Here is a 20,284-nt window from a genome sequence, read left to right as displayed (position 1 = left end):
TTGAACACTTAATTATCATTTGCCATTTATATCTTCTTTTTCTGCGTGAATTTTTTATTTCTAGCCATAAATATCCTTACAGCAGGGAGTAGAGGGGAGTTCTGTAGAGGATTACGACTTGCTTTCAAGGCATTTGTAATTTGTCAAACAATGCTGGTCCAACTGGGACTATCAGATTGCTATTTCTAAAGGAAACTCACTTTTGAAAAATGTAAGGTAAAAAAATCTACTCTTAGATTTATGCATACAAAACCTGATTAAATCCAGCTATTTCTATCCCGGTTTTTACATCTTAAACTAAAGAGAAAAATAAAAGGAAAGAGACCACTGACTTTAGTGATAATGCAAAGATATAGTATGAATGGGAGCCATATTTTGGCCTAGAGGCAGAAGGACTGAGAGGTTTTAGAAAAACTGTATTAAAATAGTCTTTTCTTTCTAACTGATCCACACTGAAAAGGTTATAAAGGAGCCCCATCCAGAGGGTAACAGCCCTTATGCCTTCCACTGGCAGATCTTTAAAATATTCTCTGAGATTAGAGGAACACACAGGAACTGAAAAGCTAATATTTTGGTGTGTGATGTTTATTGCATTATTTGCTAATAATGAAAAATTATGTACTTCAGAGTCTGAAAGGTACATAAGCTTCTTCTATAGTCCTTGAAGAAGAAAATATGTTATTTGAATCTCTCCTGTTTTGAAATGCTCAGGATCAGGCTTTCAAAGCTCTGTCTCTTTACCTAAGGCATATTGCACTGAACTACATGCAATGAGCTACACTAATCAAGGTTATGCAGCACTCCATCTCTTTTGTCAATTTAAAAGAAATACCTAGGAATAAGGGTTTGACTGTAATCCAGCAGACTTTTAACAGAATTGCCTTTAGTGTACTCATTAGAGGGAATTTTCAAAGCAAACAAGAAAGTTTATGAAGTAGGAATCTCCAAATACACAGTCCCAGGTTTTCCCAGGAGCTCAAACATTAAATGTCATCAATTTGAAAAGAGATGCTCTAAATATTTTGCTGTTGTATAGTAATAGTAACACTAATACTAATACTACAACTAACAACAACTATTATTGTTGCTGTTATACTGGAAAGAAATGTTACAATGGAAGAAAAATCCGCTCAGAAGTCATATCATATGCATTAGCAAGCACTTGATGATTTCTCAGGCTTGGTCCATGCACAGAGGTTACTGAGAAAAGGAGGATGCAGGACTCGAGTTCACAGAAGAGCTACTGCAACTTTGGCAAGCTATAACAGTTTCTTCTCACTTTCTCAGAGATCAGCAGCATCCTCAGGGCAACGCAGTACTGAAAGAAGACAGGAATGGCCAGTCAGAGTCCAATACTCCCTGACTGGATTCGTTTAGATATTCCACACATGGAAAGTGAAATGTTTAATGTCAAATGTAGTTATTTAAATGTAGTTAATGTTAAATGTAGTTATTTATGTTATGGGGGTTTCTGATTTAGCAGAGTAATAGAAAATATGTTGAAAACACAAAACTGCTCTAATTTAGACTTACCAAAACATCAATTGCAACTGCACTAAACAGTTTAATTGTGTGATTCCCGTTATCAATCTCCATCATATACTCATTGTCATGACTCTGGGCATCTCCAGTTGTTGGAAAGGAATTTATGGGCTGAAAGCTGCTCAAGCCTGTTCTCTTCAAAACACTTTTGCAAGTTGACTAGTTTTTTATACTCCATGTCAGGCTGAGCCCCATAATCAGTCCCCCATGCTCTTCTGGCTAACTCAGAGAGACATTTACACTCTTTTAATGAATTCAGTGAGAAACATTTACACTACTATTTAAGCTACTCAACTTTTCATAGATGTTTATGTAAAACAAAGGTCATCCTCCTTTGCCAAGGAGTCCTGTTGCAAAAAAGTTTTCTTTGCAGCAGCTGTGGTTAGTCACATCCTACATTAGTCATTGAACTTCATAATTACATCACCCTTGACCATTTCCTCTCAGACTTCTTCCTTTGGAGGCATTTATTGTTCAGTCACATGACCAAAAATCTTCCTGCCCCATCTCTTTCTCATTCCCAAATTCTTCTCTTTTCAGTAATTTAAATTCTGCAATTGATGTAATTGCTAACTGCTTGCTAACATTTCCAGTTTGATTACACAACAAAAGAAGACTAAATTTTGGAGCTATAAGACCAAAATGGTTCCAACTTTCAGTAAAATTATAACATATATAGTCAAAATCAAAATTTGGCTTGTGTCTCAGCTGGATTGAACTAAATTTGACACAGAATAGCTGCAGGTTACTGGAAAGGCTGATGACAATGCATCTTTGTTATTTCTGAAGTCTAAAATGGTTTTAATCCTATTTTTGTGTAAGATTGGGTATGGAGCATCTGTTGCTGTTTTGACATTATTTATGCTTTCATTATCCTTAATATTCAGTGGGCCAGCACAAAATTCAGATGCTGTTCAAAAGCCTTCTGCACTTCATTTCAATTATTTCAGATTCCAGGTACCCAGCTCAGTGGGATATGTCCAGCCTATCAGCTTGCTGATGTGTGAAGAGAATGCCCTATGGTCAGAGAGAGATCCTTCTGAAAGCAGAATTGCTACATCATTTAATGCTCTTTTGTGCTTTTTCCTCCTGCAACTCCACAAGGCCAATTTGTAGTAAATTATTAAAATGGTAGTTCGCTGTGAGGTCTTATGGAAGGAAAAGATGATTTTTATTTACTAAATCTCTACATCAATTTTTATTCATTAACATGTTCACACACATATCCTCAGCAGCACTAAGACATTTATGTCAGGGCTTGCAGTGAGGAATTGGTGCCGATTTGCTGTCGTGCCCTTCGGAAGTGGGTTTTATTTGAGATCTTTTGCCTCAGTATGTCAACTGAGCCCTCATAATTCTTGCTTAAATTATCTGGTTATTTTATGGCTCAAGTCATGTTCTTCATCTTCTTGTTACCTTATCTTTAGGTCAGTTTGTTCCTCCTCTTGCTTTGAATGAAATCATACACACAGTGTATTAATCTGACCTGTCCTTCTAAACTTTGTTCTGCTGTTTCATCTGCAACTTTCACACAAATATTTCAATCCATAATCAACTAATAAATCTTCATATTTCTGTAACAAATCTCTACAAATTGCATTAATGCTGCAGTGTCCTGTCCAGGGCTGTGACGAGCTGCCAGTCACAGTGTGCCATGCCATCACCTCATGCCAGTGTGACCTGGTAGGTCCTGGCTGGTAGAGGGACCATCCAACACAGCTCTGCATGGCCATAAATTTCACTCTAAAAGTGACATCCTCAGCAAACTTCCAGACACTCATCAGTAAGAAGCAAGGAGAATTTCCATGATCCTTGAATGTCTCCCATAATCTCTTTTCTTTAATCCTCAATTGATTTAATATAGAAGACTGTATGAGATTGATTAGTCAGGGAATTGAACCCCCCACAAAGCACAAGGTAAACAAAATGTCATATCAAATCCCACCTGGATTCAGATGGATGAGAAAAGCACTGAAATTCAATGATTAATACCCAGCTGCAGCTGAGCAAAGGCTCATAAAAGTGAATCATGTTGAAACCAGTAAGTGAAATGCTGCATTTGGACATACACATGAACTCATTCAGCTCTTAGGCCAGGCCTGGCTAAAAGAATGAGAACAATAAAAAGTAACAGAGCAAATAGCATTATTTAAAAGATTCTTTAAAGCTCTTTAAAAGATTGACATGAGGCAATCTGATTGGAAATGGAGAAGTCCATAAAGGGAAGACTGCATTTGTACCAATGCCACAGTTTTATCATGAGTGTCAGGGTTCAATGGGTAAGAATAAATTTTCCTGCTGTCCTCCCCGTAGCTGCACAAGAGACTGGCCTGCTGGTTATATATTTGCCTACTGTATCCCTTCAGATAACACTCATTCAAGCCCAGCTCCCAGAACAACTGAAAATAACACATGTATCACATCCCTTTAATTCTTTGCCAGGTTGTCAAAACTGAAGTTTTACTTTTGCCTGAGAGTGCACACCACAGAGTAAAGATAATTTTGTCCTTGAAGTGCCAGCATTTTATAAAAAATAAACTTCCCAACCTCTAGGGAAAAACATTTTGAACAAAGAGAAACCAGGAATGCTAAGGCTGCCTCCTCAGATACAGCCTGCTGTGGGGACAGTGTGCTGGCCTTCTCTGCTCCTTGGGGTCATACAGAAGTTTCAGAGCTGGTGTTATTTCTGTCTCACACATTTCTTCTCCCACTATTACAGTGACAGAATTGTGGCCATTTCCTTCTTTGACAAAGAATGTAATTTCTTATCCCACTGCTACTGTTGCCTCACTATACATAACAGGGCTGCCAGTCTTAGGAGCAAGTACCTTCGTGGTAGAAATGCTTTCACTGAAAAGTGCTGAAATTAAGAAATGAGTCCTTTCTGATGGCAAACACAGTCACACAAAAGATCAAAAGTAAATTAATTGAAGGCATGTTTGCATGACTTCATTCTTAAAATCAGTATCTCCAATATGTATAGTATTCTGTAATTTACAAGTCAGATAAGCATAATAATCATGTTATTATGCTTGGAAAATATTTCTGTAGTATGGAAGAATTCTCTCATCCTTGTACATGATTGCAAGACGGAAAAGAACTTCAAGTTAAGAAGATTAATAAAAAGACTAAGAATGAACAGTTTCAAACACTTTTCATTTCAAATTAATTCAATTTTGAAAACTTAGTACCCTCTTTCTGTTATGTAATACCTATAAATCACAGAGTCTCATTAAATTGCATTTTAAAATATTTATGTTTTATAACTGATTAAACCAAATGTTTGGAATATGTTATGAGTGTGTCTGCTAATTAGCAATATGTTGGCTTGCTCTGTCTTTTTCACTGAAATGAAAGCTTGAGGATTTGCATCTTTTTTTCCAACTCCTTCTAACAAGCTCACAGAGAAGAATCTCAGCTATGTCATGTGCTACTCAAACAAATAAGCAAACAAACTAACTAAACAAAAAAGAAAAGAACCCAGAAAAACTCCTATTTAGTTCTCATCTCATCTACAAGACACTTTTATAGACCTGTCCCTCCATGATCTGGTTTTTAATTGTTGAAGAAGTTCAGCCCCTATTTTTGGAAATGTTCTCATCCCAGCTAGCAGCATGTGAAAAAGGATTTTAACCACTTGTCTCCTATAAAAGACTCAGTTTCTCTCCAGATTCCCACAGAGGCAAGGGCAAATGAGTACTCACACTGCTGCTCTGGAAGACCTCATTTGAGGGTACTCCATCGTACTCCAAGGGTGGGAGTTGTTTCCCAGTTTCCTGAGCCTGCTTGGTTTCCCAGAGTTTGCTAATCTGGGGCAGGAGTTGAGGAGTGTGAGCTCTCTGCCCTGCAGCAGTGCGGATAAGCCCTGCCTGTACCCTCCTCCTGGCTTCAGGAGAAAGGACACAAGTGCAAGTGTCCCATTGAGTTTCTTCACTCCTTTGTGTCCTTGCCTTCAGCAGGATTTAAAAACTCTAATGGAAAGATACACACAGGAACTCCATCATGTTTGTCAATGCAGAGTTCCTCTTGCCGAACCAGAGTGTCTTTCCAGTGGGAGCTGGAGTGTGCTGAGGTGGCTTCTGGAGTGTCTGCTCCATGCTCCCTCCTTTCCCTACACTCAGGGAAAACCTGGCCTCCCCACACAGGCCAAACGGTACATGGACTTGGAGGCACACAGAGTTTGTTTCTGTTTTTTGCATAAACCTGACATCTCTGGTGAAAAAGGCCATTTTTCATCATAGGTCAAGTCTGGGGGTTTTCCACTAAACCATTACATTGCCTTAACTTTCTATTTAAACACTTATGAAGAAAATATGACCAGAACCACTGAGTCATTTTTTGTGCTCGTGCTGAAAACCATCATTGATGGCATCTGGTGCAAACCATTTTACGCTGATTATATTCTCAAAATTGTTATAATTAAGTAGTTTCTTGGGGAAACAGAACCTCACATGCACTATGTGGCAGGCATACCTGACATGCCACTCTCCTTTTCCTTATTTTCCCTTTTTACTCCACACAATATTACCAAGAATTTTAGGTATTACCCTGATTTCACCCCCACCCCATCCTAACTCTTCGTGTAAATAATATCTTTCTATGTTGTACATTGACCTTAGGATTGTACAATCTGAGTATTTTGAGAGTTCTGTCTAATTAGAAATTTTCTCACAAACGTACCTTTAAGGACAAAGGAGATGGAAAGGTTCAGCATGCACAGATGGGACACACAGAGAGATTAGATGCAGAGAATTTTCCCTTATTGTAAGGCCAGAGATATCATCTTGGTGTGAGGAAGTAAATTGATCTCTAGGCTGTTGGTCTTCCTTGTGACACAACTAACAAAGGCACCCAGCCGGCAGAAGCTTAGCAATATGGGCCCCCTTGGTTAGTGATGGCATCATCAACACCATCCAAAACAATATGATGCTAGATGGTAATATTTTGTAGTTGCCCTTAAAGAAAGTAAAAACATTAACTAATAACATGGAGGTGTCTGCAGAGATCTCTCAGAAAAACCTATAGTACTTGCAGACAGCTGTAATGTACCAATTTGAGCTAGCTGTCTACTTGCCATTTAAAAAAAAAAAAATAAATAGTTGTATCTTTGTATAAATGGAGATAAGGGCAGTGTTCTTGATATCCTCTATCTGATGACTCCCTGGTCTCCAGAAATTAGTTTTGTATTGGCCACAAAAATAATCACTCTCACTCAGATGGGCACACATGCATTGTAAGTACATTTATGCAGATGAATTCCACCTTTGTTTCCTTTAGTTTAAAATGCCTATATTGAGGCACTTGGGTCATAAATTTGGAAAGAAATGAGATTTTGTTGTTTAATTACACTGTGCCTTACACTGTTATCTGTGAGACAGAAGAGGAAGCACTAGTGATATATCTTAGGTTGAAAGACAGAAGAAAAATGGGATTCTTCATGGTTCTTTGGATCATCTCATCTCAGTACAGCATATTTAAAATACAGTTCTGCAGGGGAATTGCCATAATAGATGAAACAAAACCCAACTCTCAAGCAAAGAAAAAAACAACACAAAGATAGAACTCTCTCTTCATTTTCCATATTCTATTCAATTTAATAGTATGTTACTAACTGATAAGCCCCAAACCTACCCATTTAATAAAGAACATTTGTAACCATATATTACAATTTAGGATTCTTGAGCCTCTGATCATCACTTCATGGTGGACTAGGTTATCAGAGATACATAACTAAATCCCTGCTCTTTTCTGTTGAAAAAGACAAGAACAATTTGGTTTGGAAAATGAGATTATATACAGTTGCACAAATTTATCTTTTCCTTTTTATACTGTTTACTGCCTATAATTCCTTGTTGCCCTGACTGCCCTCACAACGTTTGGAGTATTGGAGATAATGGGATCACATAAGAAATGAAATCCACCTGAATGCCAAAGTGTCTTGCTGAAGTCAGTCCTTAGCTCTATGTCCCTACATGTAACACTTGGAAGCCACTCCTCCGCTCCCACGGAAAACCTGAAATGTCTCACATTTAGAAAATATAATGATGGCTATTTAATAATGTTTGCTTCTTCTCTGGAAGAGGATTATTCAGATTAATTGTGCAGAAAATTAGTCTGATGATTTGATTTTTTTTTTTTTTTTTTTTTGCATCTCAGCCAAGAATAAAGTGAATTGTTTTCTGGGGTTCCCTCAGAGGTGACTGGCACATACAGTATTTCAGAGGGTGCATTTGTCTACCCCAGTTTGCAGATTTCTTACTCTGCATAGCTCTGCCTGCTTTACAAAGAGCCAAGACAGAGCATTGGCTATCCTAATCTGTTTTTGCTATACTATTTTGTACTGTTATTACTCTTATTTAGAAAAACATTTGAGCAGCACCTAAGCAAGTTTCTCCTTTTGATAATAATGCTACAAAGTTACATGCCTCCTAGTCCTCTCGGTTCTTCATCTACTGCTTCTCTCTTTCACATAATCTTCAACCAAGAGCTTTCTAAAATACTAGGAAGATTGTTGCCTTTTAGCTTGAAGATTTAGTCAACTATTATGGTATTTACCCTGACTATCACCTCTTTCCAAAAAGGGGAATGATATTTAGGCTTTTTCCTTTCTCCTCCCAGAAAACTCTGTGTCTCTTCATATTTCCCACAGGACACTGTTTTGGGGCAGCCAAGGTCCTACAAGTCACATGCTGAATGCTTAACCTGGAGAGACCATTTCCCTTTTTTTCAACATAGCCTTGTAGCCATCTCAGCGTAAATACTTAGATTTGTAAGGAGCTTCATGCAGTTACAGTCCCAGGAGACGAGGAGCTCTTTAGCTCTTTTTCTAAATATATAAAACATATCTTAAAATTGAAAAAATGGAAAGCATTTTGATACTTTCAAATAACCTTTGAGATCAAATGTTTTATTTGCTCTCTGAGTCACCAGTTCATCTCTCTCCCAATATTCACTGTGGGTTTTTTATAAGATCCATATTCCTCCTTCCAAAAGCACTTTGAAATTAATGTGCTTTAGTGACAGCCCCGTCTGCTGCTGCCCCTGTGATCCCTGTCCCCATTCTTGCTGCCATCATTACCAGGGTCAGGAGAGACTATGGCAGGGGCAATCACAGCAGTAACAGTGGAAGAGGCTGAGGCAGTCACTGCCAGTCTCTGATTGTCTGTTCCACATCCTCCAGAATGGGCTTTGTGCCCTGGAGAGCCAATGACAATTTTGCCATATTTTGCTACAAAGGTGTAAAAGCTGATGGGACACCAACAGACTGCTTTGCCAATGCTGTGCTTGAAAAAGAATGTTGAACTTGTACACAGTACTTCTTAGCCATGTGTCCTGCAAGAATTTATGGAGAAAGATAATCATCATTGCCCTGTGTTGTGGTGCAGGATTCATTTGGTGTGTTCTGTTACCCCCTAAAGCTATAATGGTTCGGTCCTGGGATCCCCCTCTCCCCCTCCCCTGGAACCTCTCTCTCTGAGAGTGTCAATTCGTTCTCTCCTCCCCTGTTTCCCTGGTTACCTTCTGTCAATCCCTCCCCAAGTTCCTGTCCATCACCCACTGTCTCCTTCCCATATTCCAGAAAGTTCTCCTTTCTTCGGTGGGTGATTGGATCGGGAACAAGGGTCCCTCCCTGTCACATTCCCTACTGGCTAGCCGGCATGTTTCTCACGAGTTTGTTCACTCCCCAGTTCTCCCTCATTGGTCAATGTGTTGTGTTTCCACCCCCTTTATAAGCTGCTGTATTCCTGACTCGTGGTCCCTGCCCGGCTGGTGCACCTGGAGTAATAAAAGGCTCTGGATTTTACCCCCGGGAAGGGTCCCTCTCTTCATTCTTCTACTTCGCCTGCCTGCTGCTCCCTGCTGCCCCTTGCTGAGGTGCTCCCGGGACGCCCCGGCGCATCTAGGGAGTGCCCCCCCGGCTGTCGGCTGCCGTGCCTTCAGCTCAGCCGGCGAGACCTCCTCCCTGCCCGAGGGAGTAGAGAAACTCAGACAGCAGCACAGCAGCCCTGAACTGAGGATGGATAGCTCAGGCGCCTTTTGCTTGCAGAGCACTGAAAAAGGGCTCTATCCCAAAGCCTCCTCTTCCATCCACCCCCCTGGAAAAACAAGTGTTGGAAATAGGAAAAAATACTGGGATTGTGCAAGAGATTCTTCCGCTATTGGAATAAAGCTCACCCATATCCAGCAACACCTTGATCCACCTAGAACTAGAGAGGCTTGCCAGTCCTCTCGCCATAGAGCTGAAGACAGAGCTTTGCACTCCTGATGAGGCCTCACAGCCTTGCTTTTCATAAATTAAATAACCTAACGGACTGTATCAAGAATTCAGCTGAAAATGTCCTCACGGAGAACTAAGGCTAATTTGCATGTAAACTGTTACTCTAAGCAAGTCTATACTAAGGCATGGCAAATTACTGAGCAGTTGTACCAAAATAGTGATACAGTGTTAATTAACACTGAACTGGATCCAGGGCTTTCTGCAGGACCAGTCCTGAGAGAGGCAGACCTGTGCTGGCTGGCTCTAACGAAGCTCAGCAGGAACTAGTTGTGATTGCTGTTTGCTTGCTTTTTGCATGCTGCCCAAACCATTCTGTGTGACTTACCAGCTGAGCCTGCTCTCGTGTGAGGGACTGTTACCAGAACCAGGCAGGACTGCTCCCCGTGGAGCAGCTGTGATCTAGTCCTGGACCTTGAGACCTGTCCATTTACTTATCCTGTAATTCCTTTACCCAAGTAGCAAGCGATACATTTTCCAGTAAATCCCATTCCTAAAGAAAAACATGGAAAACTAGCTTGTAGGAGTAATTACAGCTCCAGCCAGTGTCTTTCTGCCTCCCTGGTCTTCCCTTGTGCACAAGGGACTGAAATTTGTGCAGACACTTTTCTAGAATAGGACACTGTATGTAATTAGTCCTTTTTGTCAATGGGGAACTCAGCTCGGGAGAACCCTGTAAGAGTTTTTTTTCTTTATGCAACAATTAACTTATTTCAGCAGTAGCTCTATTGTAAGGCCTGTGTTCACTTCCCAAAGCTGGCTCACCAGTGTCTGCCCTAGGACAACATCCAGCTCTGCAGGGCCTTTCCCTCTTCTGCCCTGCTTTCCATGTGCGTGAGCTGGAAAGGAGCATGCATGCACTTTAGCAGGGTCCTTCAATCTGGACAGTTTGGAATTGGCCATAAGAATTTGTTCAGACAAAACCTTTGTCTTTGAAGTACTGAGTGCACATGAATTTGTGTCTTCTTGTAGATTTTGGGCTTGATAATACAGGGGGGGAAAACCCAACATTTTTTGGTTTTTGGTTTGTGGGGTTTTTTGGGTTTTGTTTTTTTTTTTGTTTTTTTTTTTTTTTTTTTGTTTTTTTTCTCAGCCAACAATATGTTTGCCTGCAAGCTTAAAAATAAATTAATGAAAAGAAGCTTTTTGGCAACTTAGTTTCTTGTATGAATGAACAAAATCCTTTCTGTCTTCTGTATCGTCTCCACTTTTGCCATCTAATGGAATTTGAAATGCATGAGTTCTAGTAACACCAATACAAACAACAGCGTACAGGCTCACCCATTCAATCATGTTTTATGTTAGAAGTATTTAAAACAAAAATATCAAAATAACTCCTCTAGAACATGAATAAGTGCTCAGTTCGATGTTTTAACAATACTAGCAGCATATGGTGGAAAGCTGATTGCATGTTCCTTCTTTGCTTGTGTCCCTCATTCACTACATGTAACAGAAAAACATTTTCGTTTGTTCACTCCTTAAAGCTTTTCATGGACACAACTTACTACATTAAGACATTTTGAATTTTGTAAAATATATTTAGTAATACCAAATACATTTCTTGCCCTCCAAAATCTAGACAAGCGAAAAACCCAAAATGCTTCTGATCAAATAAATATGCAGGTTTATTAGAGCAAGTTTCCATGTTTTAAATTTGCAATGGTTTCACAATTTTTTATTTCCTTCTCTTTCCATTAGGGCACCCTGATGATAACCCAAAGTAGCTTTTAAAAAAATATATCCACAGATGAACAATTTAAAAATATTGGCTGTATCTTCCAACATTACAATTATGTGGAAAAAGTCAGTATTTACAAAAAAAGTCTGGAAATCAAATATGACAAATTTTGTTGTCAGTTTAATTACATAAGGTATAGAACACTCACAGGGGACATTAATGCTGACAAGCCCCAAGTGTAAACCTAGATTTTGTAATGTATTTGAAAAAAACCTAATTTTGTACTTTGGGTCTCTTTGGTTTAATACATATATTAGTCATTACCCAGTTCATTTTTATTTTCAACAATATTCTACACACAATTTTTTATTCTATTTTCTGTTTGAATATAAAGTGTAATAGAAAAACCATTCAATTATGGAAACATTCAAATTCTATTAGTACAGCTAATTGGTTTTTAATACATATTTCATGTACAAAGAAAGTAGTAGCACAAACAGAAGGCTAGGCAAAGGATAGTGTACTTAATTTGAAACACTTGCAATTTCAGTAACTGTGAATTACCTACTTGCAAAATATACACAGTACACATAATGTGCACAAACACACACACAACATCACTGCATGCTGGGGTTTTTTTTAACTAAAATATAGCTTCAGGTTCACAGACCTTTGTCCAGAGTTGGTGAGAGCTGTAGTCACATTTGTATATTAAAGGTGGTCAAAAAGATAGTCTGTGAATTATAAGCCATTCCACCACACTGTCCTCTGGCTTCTAGTGCTCTGAACAACAGCAAACACAAGGAAAGAAGAGAATGGGGACAAGATTTCCTTTAGTGACAAAAGAAGAATTTTTTTTAGTTATAATATTCCCTATTCTTTGCCCAAAATAATCAATGGGGAGCTTCTGGAATGGTTTAAGATGATCTTATTCTGCACCTAACTCTATTAATTTCTGCTACCATTACTGAGGCAGGCATGGGCGCCATCCTCAGAGAAAGCCACATGCAATCTCCTCAAGCAATTAGAAAAGCAATCTTGTTTGTTAGGTTTCGGTGAGAAAGAAAGAAATCTGGTGCTGAGCTTCCTCCTTGCATGCACGTTGTGCAGCCCCGCTGTGTCCCAGTGCTCCAGCAGCCAGCTGGGACTGTGTCAGCAGTCCTGCAGGGGGCCAGGGGAGCTCCTGGATTTCAGCATCCGGCAAGCTCAGGAAAACAGAGCAGACAGGGAGCTGTACTTCTGAAAGAGAGCCTCAAGACTTAAAAACTCAGCAAAACTTACTCAAGGAGCTTCAAAACCCAACCTCAGTACAAGAGACGGGCTCGAAGGAAAGATGTAATAGGATTGTTCACCATATAAATGAACTACAGTCAATTAGCATGCATTGTATTGAGAACAAGCACACCGTGAATGCTTTGTAATCAGCAAATGTGTTGTGATGACTTTGTATTGCAGTTTACTGACAATTTTTAAGACTATATTTTCATGAGCTGCCAACAAAAAATAATAATAGAAAAAGACAAGCCGACAACATTGACAATTTTTATATGCTCCCAGAAGACTTGTAAGTTTGATTCTCAGATCTGTGTCTTGAAATGCACTGGTTCTACAGCTCTTACCAAATGACTACACTCTTCTGAGCTCGTGAGGCTATTTGCTTGACAACCTAGCAAGGTAGCTTGATCCTAGATGTCTCAGTGAATCAAAAAGAAAATATGGCATTCCTACCAATAAAGCAAGTGGTTCTGGTATTCATTATGAGTTTTCTTGGTGTGACTGTTTGTAACAGTGCTGAGCTAGTCATAGCGTATCATACTTATTTACCAATATATTTTTGAAGTTAGTTTAAAAAATTGATAATAGGTGCAGCAACACACACGCACACACAGATATGCTGAATAATTTCCGTCAACATCAAGGGAAGAAGAAATGTCACCCTAAAAATGAAATCCCACAATACACACACAGACATTGACAGCACTAAAAGATTTGCCTTCACAAGGGCTGTTGAATTTCAGTGTCTGAGAACTGCTAGACCTTTACAAGATGAAGCCTCATGAGCAACTGAATTCCAGCAATTCAGAGTCTGTCTAAGCCCATTCCTTATCTGGACAGCCAAGACTTCTTCCCAACTCCTTTCTGGTAATGTTTAAGACTAAACTGTAATCTTGCTCATATTGTCTTCTTTCCCCGTGACCTCATCAGACAATCATGAGAAGTTTTATGCATTAACACTAGAGAGTGGAGTTAGCCCAATACATGACAACTCCATTGCTTTGAGTGTTTTAAACAGCAAGCAACAAACAATGCACTTAGTATTTTAGGAACAGACAAAAATTAAAATAAATTCTATTAAAAAAAATAACTGCTTTATTGTAGCCACACCTTCCTGATCAGTTGCCCAAATCCTAAAAAACTTTCAGAAAATAATTTACATACTGCAGCATAGCTTATCAAGCAAGGGGGCACTTTTTGTCTCATGGCATCTTAGTCATTCCATGGTAGCACGATGGTGCCCTGGATTGGCATAATGTGCCATGCCACAACCTTCCCAAGCACTGTGACGGGACTGCAAGCCCTGCCTGCCCTGAGGCCTGTCTCACGTTGGGATGGGGATGAAGCTGGTCGATTTGGAGTGGGGCATCTCTCTCCATGTGTTCAGGCTGTGGGTTGGGCTTCTGTTGTTGGTGAAAGAAGTCTGTCGCCTGCTATTGCTGTTTGAATCTTCTTTACTTAGCGTTTGCTTAATTTTTTGGCAGCAAGGGAAGCTCCCTAGGCAGTCTTGGAGGAGGTGCCCACTGAAGAACATGTAGATCCACGGGTTACAGCAACTGTTCAGGCTGGCCAGCAGAGCCGTCACAGTAGTTGCAGTGTTTTCAGAATCTGGGAGGGGGAAAAAAGCTGTTTAATCATCAAAAATACATTTGCACCATTCAGTCAATTGCTTCGTTAACCATTGGATTTATTTCCTTGAATATTCGAGTTCTAAATGTTGAGCTACAGCATTTTAAACAGATAATTAGAACATAATCAGTAAAGGTCTTATTTATGTAAGGCTGCCATTGAAGTCAATGAGGATTTCTCTGAACTGACTTCAAAAAGCTGTGACAGAATAAGTTATGGGGTAATCCATCCAAAATAACGATTTAGTCACATTTCCACTGATGTGTATCCATGTGTTGATAAGCTCCTGCTTTAAATACCAAAAGGTTTTTCCCAGACCCTGGGAGACAATGGTAAAATTTCCACTTTACTGTTTTCAAAATTTACTGTTTTCTGTAACACTGAATTTTGCTGTATATATTTGCATGCTGAAAAGTACTGAATGTTCAACTAACTACTGGATTGTCCATTAAATCTGAATTTTACTTAAGGGAAAAATGGAACTTAGCACTATGGCATGAAAAAACTATGCTGTTCTACCTTTAATAACTAGTTAATAGTTAGATCAAATACTCTAAATATGTATTTAGTCTAATCAATTATTAGTGATTTTTCTTTGTAAGTATTGAATCTTCAAAAAAGTATAATTACTGTGTTATGCAGTTCCATAGATTTAAAGAATCTCTTCAAACACACCATCTGTCCTATTAGATTTAATTCCCTTTGAAGTAAAAAAAAAAAATGTGTTTACTGCAAGTCTTTATTTCTCTATAGAGATCTGCATTATAGGCTTGACTTTAGTCCCATATTGGAGGCAAGCAACACTATCACTACAGTAACTGGTCATTTGGGGATATTTTTAAAAATCAAGAAATTATGGATTCCAACATTTTGATTTGCTGCTCTCTCCTTATGAGGAAACAGAATATATGTCACTATGCTGCCTGTCATTACCTATGTAATACCTTTTAAACTGACCAAATTTTTTCAGCCATATTTAACAGTGGGACAGATATCATGTGTCACTGATTCATGAAAATCGGTGACTTGACTAATGGAGCACTCAGAGGTGACTGCCTTGCTGAGAGGGAAGGTTCAGGGCGCTCTCAACCCTATTATTTGACAGCAGCTACAGGAAAGAAGACGTAGTAAGTTCTCTCTTCATGTAGCTGCTCCGACGTGTATGTGCATACTTCCCAACAATACTAAACATTTCTAAAGTTTTCTTATCCGCATCTTCAAACGGACGAAAACGTTGCTGGTTCAAATTACAGCAGCAAATACTCCGGTTTCCATCCGCTCCTTTTGCGGCTGCCGCCAGCAGCCGTTCCGCCTGCCCCCGGGCCGGGCCGGGCCAGGCCGAGCCGAGCAGAGCCGAGCAGAGCCGGGCCGAGCCGAGCGCTGCGGCCGCCGCCGCTCCCGGGGCCGCCGGGTGCGGGACTGCGAGCGGCGCCGGCGGCATAGGCCCCGAGGGCGGCGGCTGCCCGGGGCTGTCTGTTCCCCCCCACAGGGCCGCTCAGCCGCTGCTCCCCGGCGGGACAGGGACCTGTGCGGTTCGGGAGGGTGTAAGGACAGGAGGGCGCGCCCCGGTCCCGCTCTCCGCCTCCGCGCTCCGTTTCCCCGCGCTCGGCTCAGCGCTGCGCAGCGCCCCGGGACAGCCGGCTGCGCCTGCAACGCGTGCGGGGCAAAGCGACGCGTGACCTACCGACCCAGGGGAAGCGCTGGTCCCACACGGACCACATCTGGATGGTGAAGAAGGGCGCCCAGCAAACGACGTACACCGAGACGATGACGAAGGTCATCTTGACGGTGCGGATCTTGGCTCGGGAGATGGTTTTGACGTTGCTGACACAAGGGGCGAGCAGCAGCCCCCGTCGCGGGCCACCATCATCACCTGCCCGCCGCCCGCCACCCGCTGCTGCCGCCTCTCCGGGGCGCGTCTTGCCCCGGACGTTGCGCCAGATGCGGTAGCAGATGAAGCCGTAGCAGACGATGAGGATGAGGACGGGCGCGATGAAGATGCCGCCGGTGATCCAAGTGATGTAGGCGCGGGGCCCCCAGGGCATGATGAAGTGCGCCCAGCAGTCGTAGACCTGCGAGCCTCGCTCCACTTCGCTGAGGGAGAAGATGAAGTACTGCGGGGTGCTGAGCAGCAGGCTCAGCGCCCAGGCCGCCGCGATCATCCCGTACGAGCGCTTGGTGGGCTGCTGCAGCGTCTTCAGCGGGTGACAGACGGCGATGTAGCGGTCTGCGGTCATGGCCACCAGCATGTACGCCGAGGCGAACATGCCGAAGACCTGCAGGTGCTTGACGACGCGGCAGAGCCCGTCGGGGCCGTGGAAGCGGTGAGTCACCTCCCAGCAGAGCTGGGGCAGCACCTGGAAGAAGGCCACCACCAGGTCGGCCAGGCTGAGGTGGCGGATGAAGAGGTGCATGCGGGACGCCTTGCGCGGCGTGCGCCGCAGGGCCAGCAGCACGCTGCCGTTCCCCACCACCGCCACCGCGAAGGTGACCGCCAGCACCGCGATCTCCAGCTTCGCCAGCTCCTCGTCCCGCCCGAAGGGATCCCAGCCGCCCAAGCTGCCGTTCGGCGACCCCGACCACGCCTCGGGACTGGGGCTGCTGCCGCCGCCCGGCTCCGCCGCCCGCCACCGGCTGCCATTCCCGGGTAAGGGCACAGCCCGGGGGGAGCCGGCTCCGCCGGCGAGGCGCATGGAGCGGGCTGCGAGTGGGGCCCGGCCCGGCCCGACCCCCGCACCTCCGCTCGCCCGCCTTTCCCCCTCCGGCGGCCCGGAGCGCCGCGCCAGGTGCCTTTATCCCCCCGGCCGCGGGAGGCGAGGCGAGGCGAGCGGGAGCTCCCGTGCCAGTGGCTGCCCGGCGCCTGACGCCAGCCCCCTCCTTCCCCCGGGCCCGCCGCCCCCTCGCCCCGCCGCGGGAGCGGGGCCGCTCCGCCCCGAACGCGCCGCGCCGACGGGGAGCGGGGACCGGCGGCGGGAAGGGCTGCTCGGCTCGGAGCGGTGCTGCCGAAGAGCTCCCTCACGGACAGGTATAGCAGCACTTATAATTGCGAGTAAAATTGCCGTAATCCTGCAGAGCCAATGGAGGTCTGTCAGGATCAGCCTGCACGCCCCGATCTGCCTTCGAGCCAAGCAAAGTGACTTGTCGGTAAGAGGTGCTGGTCCTGAGAGAGTCCGCCTGGGCCTCTGGCATTTCACTGGGGTCAACCCCAGAGATGTAAATTATTAGAAAAAATAATGCAGAGTTTCAAAACAACCTAATGTCTCTTAATGTTTCAGGACTTCATCTCGGACAATAAATGTCATCCAAGACTTAGCAATAGGTCTAAACCACACGTTTCTTCAAGTACAAGCAAAATCTCCACATTAACTGGAGAGTTTCTGGCAGTGGGCCATTAAAATTCTTGTTTTAAACACAGTTTAGATGAAGAGTGTTCTTGCTCTTGGTAGAATGAATGGACTTGGTGAAAATTTTGGTCCCATTGTCATGAGTGTGGATTATCTCCTGATTTCTTCACTGGTACCTGAATTTGACCTTTCATTTAGAAACTCCTTCCTTCAACCACACAAAAATGCGTAAGATCACAACAAAGAAATACTGTGTTGGATACCAGCCCTATCTGTGTTTTTAATAAAACTCCCTATGTCTCCTCATAGATGACTACAGTTAAATTCAGTTACAAAAAATATGTGATTTTACAGGGAGAAGAAAAAAATGGAAAAGAATGAAAGATTAGGTCTTATTTCTTTAATTAAAATATATTTTCAAAATTTTTTACTCCAGAAGAATTTTGAAGTTTAAAATACATGATAAGCTTCTGAACATGTTATCTTTGTGCAAGGCTTTATCCCAGGCTTTTTGCCACTTTCTGGGCTTTTTAGCTCCTGAGAGGATGTGTGCACCCACTCCAGTCTGTCACTACCCTTCCTTTGCTTGGGGATCAGTAGCAGGAGTTTAGGAGGACGCCTGCTCCTACACTGCAAATAGTTGTCATGAGTTTTCCAGTTAAAACTGCAAACCCTCCCAAGCCCTGGAAATACATGCAATAAATGTGGATATCCTTAGTTTCTAGCAAACTTGTTTCTTTAAATATGCTTTTGTTCCAAAACCTGATTTTTACAAACAGTTCAATGCATTATTTACAGCTTAATGCCTATTTATTGTGTTAGACCTGGGAAACTGGTGAGTGTGACCACAGGTTTCAGGTTAGATAGGGGAAATTAAAGCTGCTTATCACAAATCTCACAACACCACACCACTACCAAGGCTTCTTTCACACTCCTTGCCTGTCTCTGACGTGCTTTACAGGAGTTGAATGTTACGTAAATAAACAGTGTTATCCAGGAAACTCTGCTCACAGATTTTCTGCTGTGCAAACTATGTGAGGATCATAAAACTCTATTCACTGCTGGGTATGTCATCCATTAACAGAAGAGATGATATTCAGGTTTGAGAGAGACATATTTTTAGCAGTCAGACAATAAGATAAACGTGGTTGTATTAGTTCAGGATGCTGAGAATTTGTGAAACCCACATCAACTCAGAAATACTCCTTTTCCGACATATTCTTTGTTCCTCTGAACAGCATTTATAATAATGTTTCCAGAGCAAAAGGCTGGAAAATTGCCTGAATATCATTGCACAAGGCTGTACCTAGTGATTACATGCAATGTTAAGCATGATACTGATAATAATTTTTATTGTATATTACTGCATCAGACAGAAATAACCTAGGGTTAGTCTTGATGTATTTGTTTCATTTCCTAAATTGATCAAAATTGATGTTTTTAGATAACATACCTAAAGAGGCTGTTATAAATTCCTTTGTTTCAACAAACCTAGATAAGTCAGTAGAGAATTTTATTTATATCTAGTATTTCAAAAATACCCTCCCAACAAATTCATTACTTCTAAGGTTTCTATATCAGATTAATCAGCACCTAGTCTGATCTGGGTTGCTTAATCCTAAGAGTATTGGTGTTCTTCAAATTAATCAGTACTTGTAGAATACCCTTCCAAAGAGAAAAATTGCCACTGGGAAGGCTGATGGAGGAAATTAATATTTTTGCCCTGTGATTCACCTGGAGTTGGAGCTGAACTCTTGGTAAAGAAAATTGACACTGCTGTTACAAGAAACCTTTATGTGTTCTGACTGAGCACACAGACTTCTACAGAACTAAGAATGGTAAGGATTTCTATCATGTTCTCTGCTGCCATACAGGTTTCTGTAAAAGTGCTTGAAGGTTGACAGATATCTTTCTGAATGCTGAACTCATTGAAGACTGAATGGCTTCTGTGAAGTGCTCAAAAACCTAACTGGAACATGATCCAGTGTGTTGCCAAATGCAGCTGGTTTCCATTCATTCCTTGCTGCTGTGGTAGTGACTTTACCTCCAGACTTAGCCTCTTCCTCAAGGCAAAAGAAATGCTCTGAGTAAGTCAAAGACTCAATATTGTAATCCTGGGAAATTGATAATGATTTGTATTCTGCAAGATAACTTTTAAACAAAAAAATGGCAGGGGCTTTCAGCATAATGTTCTTCAGGAAAACTGGTTGTTTGGAATTTTACTCAAACTATTTTAGTCTGTCAGGTTTTGTGAAGAGTTGCTCTACCAGTGGGAGTTATAAAAAGTCAATATAAGCAAAAAAAAAAGTAAAGCTTTTAAAATTAATTCCTCATGCAGGATAAGGGTTAAAGCACTGGTAAAAAAAGATATTTGTTTATTTGTAGAGGATTCAACTGCCTTGTTAAAAAGCACATAAAATATCTACACAGATATGAACAGCTGTCTCCTGCAATTTGTCTCCAAGTTCAAAGTATCTGTAATGCTCCCTTTGAATGACACAATTTAGTAAATAAGGATGAGTTTGATAGGCCTTCCCAGAG

The 20,284-nt window shown here is 41.9% G+C and overlaps 1 protein-coding gene across 1 annotated transcript; it reads right to left on the bottom strand.

Annotated features, from left to right (window-relative positions):
* Window positions 1–11,443: 11,443 nt before the first annotated feature.
* On the bottom strand, window positions 11,444–18,000 carry AVPR1A (arginine vasopressin receptor 1A). The gene is made up of 2 exons (XM_041411346.1): window positions 16,084–18,000; window positions 11,444–14,378 (listed from the first exon to the last, which is right to left on the bottom strand). Exons 1-2 carry the CDS (start codon window positions 17,090–17,092, stop codon window positions 14,095–14,097), a joined length of 1,293 nt encoding a protein of 430 aa, XP_041267280.1. The 5' UTR covers window positions 17,093–18,000; the 3' UTR covers window positions 11,444–14,094.
* Window positions 18,001–20,284: the final 2,284 nt, after the last annotated feature.

Source organism: Onychostruthus taczanowskii, unplaced genomic scaffold (assembly GCF_017590055.1).
Source record: "Onychostruthus taczanowskii isolate IOZ18803 unplaced genomic scaffold, ASM1759005v1 scaffold35, whole genome shotgun sequence".
NCBI lineage: Eukaryota > Metazoa > Chordata > Aves > Passeriformes > Passeridae > Onychostruthus > Onychostruthus taczanowskii.
The sequence above is the reverse complement of the archived record's forward strand: the minus strand, read 5'-3'. Positions and strand labels throughout refer to the sequence as shown.

What these genes read in the sequence shown, in the direction of transcription:
- AVPR1A (XM_041411346.1), bottom strand. Translation starts at nt 17,092, where the DNA reads ATGCGCCTCGCCGGCGGAGCCGGCTCCCCCCGGGCTGTGCCCTTACCC. An exon ending in CCAGCGCTTCCCCTGGGTCG is followed by an intron (nt 14,379 to 16,083) that starts GTAGGTCACGCG and finishes TCCCCCTCCCAG; the next exon opens with ATTCTGAAAACACTGCAACT.